Raw genomic sequence first — 7,116 nt, forward strand, 5'->3', positions numbered from 1 at the left:
GTTTGCGCATGGACTGCTGTATGGCATTTGCTGTTTCTCATGCATCAGTTTTTGCTTGTGATGGAGGTAGTGCTATGTACACGATGGTTACACCACTCCTCGTACGTCTGTGAAGGTTTGAAGGTATAATGTGGTGGTAAGCTAAATCGCCGAGTACGGCATGCTGCGTTGAATCACCTTATTCTATTTCATCGTTGGGATTTGCCCGGCCGCCCAACCCTTTCATTTGCTGCGGATGCCTGGATGTGCGCGTGCACCGCGGGGCTATTCACTGATTGCGGTTGACCAGGAATAGTTGGTGAGTGGAGTGTAGTCAGCTACTTCGAAGCCGAAAAGGGCCCTCGGCCCGGGTGTAGCAAGGAGTTGCCCCGCTGTATTCCGCAGGGGACGCTGTACGGCACTGGGCTGCAAGTGGCTAGACCCACCACTACGGGGTGCTATATCACGACTTCAGAAAAGTACCGATCGGCAGCTGCAGATGTCAGATCCCGTGATAGTGCGCTCTCCAGGATTCTAAACGAGGGCCATCTGGTTTGTGGTGGTGTAAAACACCCGGCCCCTTGCCAGCCCTTGCCCCCAAAAGACGATCACGATGACGCATGATGATGATGATGATGATGATGATGATGATCATGATAACGATAAGGATCAGAAGGACGCTTGCAAGGAAGACGGGACATGTAGGAACTGGAAAACTTGCACACATCAGTCGTGCGGGCTCAGCAATGCAGGGGTGATTACGACACTAGATATGATAAATATGATATGACACGATATCTTGTGTAGCAGCGCAAAACCTCGGCAAAAAGCAGCAGCAGCAGCAGCAGCAGCACGCATGTGGCCCTCCTCCATCCGCCCGTATACAGAAGCCGGTGGTGGGAGGTATGTGTGTATGAGGTAGCAGCACTGTGGCTACTATTACCGACCGCGCCACACAGTGAGGACTCCCCATCGCCCATCCCTCTCTCCTCGCTCCACGCACCCTTTCCTCTCCCCTTCCCTCGTCCCTCCTCTTCGCATGCTGGTCTGTCCACCCGTCATGACGTGCGTACGGTGGGGTGTATTCAGTACCCCCATAACCACCGCGGGTCGTTCCCAAACGCCCTCGAAAGCTCCTGATTGAAGGGCCTGCGGAGGGAGGGGCAGCGGAAACAGTAGCAAAGAGGTAACACAAAAACTAGCAACAGCAGCGAGAGCGTGTATGATCGGTGGCAGCAAAAACCGCCGCCGCAGCAGCAGCAGCGACACAGGGGCAACAACAGCAGCAGCAGCAGCTGGGTCGACAGAACAGAGCCAGCCCATGCACCCGAAGAAGGCACCGAGACGGAGGGATAGCTGACCTCCTGTGTCGCATGAGGTGAACACGGGGCCCGCTGTACGGTGGTGGTAGGAATAGAAGCGGAATAACGGTGTCCGCAGCTACAGCCGCAGCGACAGCACCACGACAGCCATCAGAGCAGCAGCATGCTTTCGTGGCCGTAGCCGCAGCAGCATGCGGTCACACAAGACGAGTCACTCTCATGAGATAAAACCCTAAGAATGAAAATCCCCTTCCTTCCCTCTCATCCCATCCCACCAACTCACTTGTAAAAGTCCCTTAGCAGCTGGTAGGCCGTGTTGAGCTCCCGGCTTGCCCCCTTACTGTCATCATACTTGGATGACTGTTTCAGCAATCACCACCACCACAACCAGCATCGTAACCACGACCACCCTCAGGAGTTTTGATGAAGGAGGAGGAGGGGGAGGAGGGGGACAAGGAAGAAGCGGCAGCGCCGGAGATAACGGAGACGGAGGCCGAGCGGTCCATTGGATGCGGCGACGAGGCAACGGGTATACGAAGAATGCAGACAGACAGACAGACAGACAGAAGCGGGAAAGCGTGAGGATAAAATGTGATGAGGAGGAGGAAGCACAAGGGGCGATTAGGGCGCATTAGGGAAAGGTTCCAAATGGACCGCATGCGGGAATGCGGGGGGTCACAGGGAGTTCGGGAAGGGTGGGGTGGGGGCCCCGGGGCTCGGAGATACTTCACGCAATAATGATGGTGATGATGATAATGATGGTGATGATGATAATGATGATGATGATGATGGTGATGATGATAATGATGATGATGATGATGGTGATGATGATAATGATAATGAGGAGGAGTAGGAGGCGGAGGAGGCGGAGGACGAACCAATACATTGCGACGGAGGGAAAACATGCAGGACGGGGGCCGGCGGTACGGGGCGCGCGTGCGTGTGTATGTGCAAGGGTATGTGTATGTATGCATGTCTGTCTGTTTGTATAAATATATGTGTACGTAAACTTCTACAAGGGAACAGTGGGGCCCAGACTCTTTCCCACATGCCTGTTCACCTACCTAACGTAGCCACCCAACTACCCACCCAACGTAACCACCCACTACCCAACCCACCCCCGGTGAAGCTACCCCGCATGCCACTCACCAAGGAACTTGATAGGTATTCGGACAGCGTGGAGTTGATTCGCTTCACCAATGTGCGACCTCTGTAAGTGGAGTGGAGGACGGGTGGGGGAAAAAAGTGGGGAGTGGCAGGCAGCCACGTGTTTGGAGGGGGGAAGGCAAAGGGGGAGAAAGGAGGAGGACAGTACGGAGCATCTAGCCTTGGAACTCCGATTCAGATCCAGAAAACCCAGATCTAGCGTACCATGGACTCAGGCCGCGTCCTGCCAGAATCCACACCGGCCTCAACCTCCCTCCCCGCTCCCTTTCTGCCCCTCCCTTCGTCCATTCACGCCTTCCTGACCGTTATCGCCAAAGGACCAAAGGTACCGCCTTTCCGCCCCTCCCTACCTTCCAGGAGCTCCAGCCCCAAGACGGAGGTGATGGGCAGGAGGTTCAGCTCATCACCCCCGTCTTCTACCCCACCATCCCACTGGGATGATCCCAGCCTTAACGCCCGACTCCTCCCACAAATCCCCCCGCCGACCTCCTCCCAGCCCCCCAGGGTCCCCCCTTCCTCCTACCCACCGCAGATGTGAGTACACAGCCGTGTATGTGTTCGAGGAGGCCTCCCCCGTAATGGCGGCCTGGTTGGCCTGGATGCGCGCGGCCGCCTTGTCGAAGACACTCACGTAAGCCGGAAAAGAGCCGTCGTAGCGACCGGGCCGCTTCACGCGAACAGGGTACGCGGACTCGTCCCAAAAGTGGGGTCCCTTCGCGCATTTGTATGTATGTATGATAGCATGTACGCAGGCAGGGCAAGCCGGCAGACAGGGCAGGGCGGGGCAGCCGAAAAGGGTTGGGTGTCGCGGCGGCGGCGGTAGGACTGGATGGGGCGCATTGGGGTCAAAGGGGGGAAGCAACGCATGTATGGGCTCGTGTGCGGTTCAGTCGAGGTTCTAACCAAATCAGGTGCGGTAGGTCCCGGTATGAAAATCCATGATAGGAAGAAGACTATCCTTAGAAAGAGGAGGGAAACAGCCCTAAGTAGTGGTAGTAGTAATAGTAACAGTATTAGGGCTATCCGCCGCAAGAGGAGGGCGACGGGGAGGGAGGACCTGTTCTTGGGGGCTCTACGGTGGCACATCTGCACCCTGTCTATCGGGCACACACATACACACAGGTGGTCGCTGCAGACAGCAGGCAGGTGATCCATAAGCGGTTATCTCACACACATACACCGCCTACCACCAGGACCTTTTACATCCCGTGCCTTGTGGTCCTAGGCCCTGTGGTCTTAGGCCCCAGCCACGGGAACTGGATCCTGGATCTAAATATGGGCCCCAACTGAGCAGTCCCACCTTCCAAGAGCAGTCAATCATATCGGGGTGTTCCGTGAGGCGGTTATACAGGTCGGTTGTCCCGCATTTGGAAACTCCCAGTATTTGGAAATACGGTAGGCACTTGAACGTGACATCTTGTGTCCTGTAGCCGATAGGGAGAGGGGTGTACTTGGGGACGAGAGCGGCAAGATGAGCTGGGGACGAGCGGCCATGGGCATGTTTAAGTAGGGAGGAATCCGACTCGAACCGATCTCCGCGCTGAAGCTTGCTCACCAGCAGGGGTTCCGATATTTTGTGTCATAGCTCGACGGGAGGGCGACGAAAGTGTCCCTAGCAGCGGCCTCGATTTCCGGGTAGTTCGGCAAGTGCGTATGCGCCTTCCAAATGTCGTTCACGTGGTAGTTCGGCACCTTCACCTGTGTTTCAACATGGCGTTCATGGCGAATTCATGGCTTCGCCGGTCTTCAGGAAGAAGCAACGCAACATACAGACCTGAGGTGCAAGGTAGCTCGACGGATTGACGTTCACGCCATCTGAGAACACGTTTTGAAGATGCAAGCTTAGGAAGACGCAGAGAGTTACAATCGCTGTACGCAGTTTACTGTTCATTTTGCTTGCTTCTACGGTCACCCCTGCCTTAACTCCTAGGCTGATTCAGAAGTTCTCAAAGGCCTCATACGTATATGCCATGCTAAAGAGAGGAGATCGATGTGAAGGTGAAACCAGTCGCAAACCGCGTTCAAGTTCGATCATCAAAGAAGTCAGCCAAAGCACAAGCTATTGCGCAGGTCAGTAAAAGATCTATCCAGCTGCATAATAACAGTTCGCCATATTCAAGGACTGTGGAAAATAATCAGGTAGCTGTTCACGTACGGCTGTTCCGTAGTGAGAGTGGGAGAGACGAATGCAGATGACCGTCATGTGTACCCTGCCTATATCACCGCGTCTGCGCTGGGATCTCACGTTACAAAATGTCGATGCAGATGGTACCTCAATCAGCAGTTATCGCCTCACGTCAAAGGTTCCAGTTGGACTACAACTCGAGGACTCATGCTTACGGGTTTAATGCGGAGTCGTCGTGTTAAGCACGCTGTTTTTCTAGCGCTTACTGTCCAGCCAGCCCTGGGGCGAGCATCAAACTAATTGTCAGCACGTATAGCAATCCAAGCCCAAGCGCCCATGCCGTAATACAAGCTGTCGTATGTGCCTCCTGCATCCAGCGTACGGCACCCCAACAAGCCGAGCGGTCGGGCACAATCTTTAGGGCAGCATACATGATCATCCAAACCAACGAATTCCCACGATATTCCAGTCGAAAAGGGCAGATGCTTATCATGCGTCTGTTATGCATCAGCATGCAGCAAAACAACCATGGCCTTTCGTTGCGAAATAGGAACGAACTTGAATCCAGAAAAACCGACCAACATGCCATTAACCACGCAATCACGTTAATATGGGTTGAGGAGGGTTAACGAGTGCACTCTGCGCCGTTCACACAGCCAGCCATTCCCTTCTTCCCCACCCCACCTCCAACCATACCGTTGCACGCCCTGTCTCGTTTCTAGCTCCCCCACCAGCCTCATCTGCCCATCAATCTCACGACCCAGCCGCCCCTCATCCTCGCACGCAGCCCCCCTCAACCTTGCGCGACTCGCAGCCACTAAAAGCCACTAAAAGACATCCCCCAAACTTTAACTCTTTTGTTCTACTCAGCTGTGCGTTTTCGCGCTTAACAACCACATCGATGCTTAAAATCCCCCAGTCAAATCAAAGCCTTAAAACTGAAAGCCCTCCTTCCAGGCCTCATTTTAGACGTCGCATCAAAGTCCAGGTTCGATAGCACATAGCACACAGCATGGGTGGTGTCGGCCTATCCGTCGGCGACACGGCGCAGGAAAAGCGACAGCAGATGCCACCTTCAGGGGGACATGCTCAAGCAACCACCAACATCGAAGTACTGCAGACCGGCTTGAGAAAGGGAAAAAGACAGCTAAAAGACAGAAAAACAATTTCACGTAGCTGCTCAAGGACCTCGTGCGTTGCTGTTCGTTGTTCACATGTGTATAACATCCTCCTCCCTTGGCGAGGAGGCATTTACTCAATATTTATCAAGCCAGCAAGATCCCTACAGGACGCACACACCCACACACGCACACATACACACGCGCACATATACACCCACACACACACAAACGAATTCTTCAAGGAGGGAGCCCCCCCGGGACCCTCTCTCGCCTTTCCCCCTCTCCCACAATCCCCTTGCCTGGAACCCAACAACATCCAACTAGCAGTTGACAGTTGGCGGTTTCCGCTGTCATTTTATAAAACCCTAAGTCCCAACACCAAGAACAACACTGACCCAAACCCGCCTCAGCCCCGGGATTCAGTTTACTTGAACAACAGAAAACAGGGGGCAACGCCCTCAGCAGAACGACCTATCAGCGCATATATACAGAGACAGACAGACAGACAGACAGACAGATCAGGCAGATAGACGCACCTGCACTACAGGCAATCCTAGGATAGCAGCTATTATCGGAGACTGAGCTTGTCTGTGTTGGAAGGATTGTTGAGATGATGCGCGCAGTCATTGCCACCACGGGTGTTCGCAGCCCCCGCCGCCCCCGCCGCCGCCGCCGCCGCTCCAGTCGGCTGCTGCTGCTGCTGCTGCTGCCGCCGCCACTCCTGGAACAACTGCCATTCCGCCGGGGTCACACCTGACGGCGGCGGCGCCGCCGCCGATGCCGCTACCGCTACCGGTAATGCCGCCGCGTTGCCGTGGTCAGAGGGCCGCTGCGACACGTTGCCGCTGCGTGGCGATGCTAACGAGGCAATGGTGGCGGCGTAATCCTGCTTCGGAACCCCACCTCCGCTGTTGCTGCTGCTGCTTGACCGGAACCTTACCGTCCGGTCCAGGAGTCCGTGTGGAAGGCCGAGGATGCGGAGGTTGCGGCGGCCAGCCGGGTTGATGATGGCATCGTGCAGCGGCGGCACGGCCGCGATCACCGGCTGGCGCCGCCGCCGCCGCCGCCGCCGCCGCCGGCTGCCGCCAATCCGAATGCGAGTTCCTAATCCTGACGTCTCGGACGCCCCAACCGCCGGCCGGCTCGTGTGTCTGCCGCATGACGGCGTCGTAGCGCGCACCGGCATCCGTTTCGTGATCTTGTGACCCGGGCTTCGGCTTTTCTTTCTCCCATGCGACCGCATCAGCCGCTTGCAGCGGCGCCGGTTGCGGCGGCGGTTGCGGCGGCGTCTGTCCGATGATAGGTCGCCGAGTACCATGACGCAGCTGATCGTGCCGACGCCGCGTCAATACCTCTGCCTGCTCCCAGTCCTCCGCCGGCCAGCCAACACGCTTCGGAAGTC

The 7,116-nt window shown here is 56.0% G+C and overlaps 2 protein-coding genes across 2 annotated transcripts in view; both read right to left on the reverse strand.

Annotated features, from left to right (window-relative positions):
• Nucleotides 1-4,469, reverse strand: part of VOLCADRAFT_107145 (uncharacterized protein) — a 4,675-nt gene extending 206 nt beyond the window's left edge. The window contains exons 1-8 of the mRNA XM_002956244.1: nt 4,243-4,469; nt 4,024-4,166; nt 3,769-3,892; nt 2,996-3,180; nt 2,451-2,511; nt 1,585-1,711; nt 1,341-1,419; nt 983-1,128 (exon numbers count right to left, since the gene is read on the reverse strand). Coding sequence (XP_002956290.1) covers nt 1,667-1,711; nt 2,451-2,511; nt 2,996-3,180; nt 3,769-3,892; nt 4,024-4,166; nt 4,243-4,359 — 675 coding nt within the window. The 5' untranslated portion in view covers nt 4,360-4,469 and the 3' untranslated portion in view covers nt 983-1,128; nt 1,341-1,419; nt 1,585-1,666. The remainder of the gene's footprint in view (nt 1-982; nt 1,129-1,340; nt 1,420-1,584; nt 1,712-2,450; nt 2,512-2,995; nt 3,181-3,768; nt 3,893-4,023; nt 4,167-4,242) is intronic.
• A 420-nt stretch (nt 4,470-4,889) lies between these two features.
• Nucleotides 4,890-7,116, reverse strand: part of VOLCADRAFT_107146 (uncharacterized protein) — a gene marked incomplete at both ends in the record, with an annotated part of 4,203 nt that continues 1,976 nt past the window's right edge. Inside the window, 2 exons of the mRNA XM_002956245.1 lie at nt 4,890-4,960; nt 6,655-7,003. Of these exons, the coding sequence (XP_002956291.1) occupies nt 4,890-4,960; nt 6,655-7,003 (420 nt within the window). The remainder of the gene's footprint in view (nt 4,961-6,654; nt 7,004-7,116) is intronic.

The sequence above is a fragment of the Volvox carteri genome (genome assembly GCF_000143455.1).
Source record: "Volvox carteri f. nagariensis unplaced genomic scaffold VOLCAscaffold_59, whole genome shotgun sequence".
Lineage (NCBI taxonomy): Eukaryota > Viridiplantae > Chlorophyta > Chlorophyceae > Chlamydomonadales > Volvocaceae > Volvox > Volvox carteri.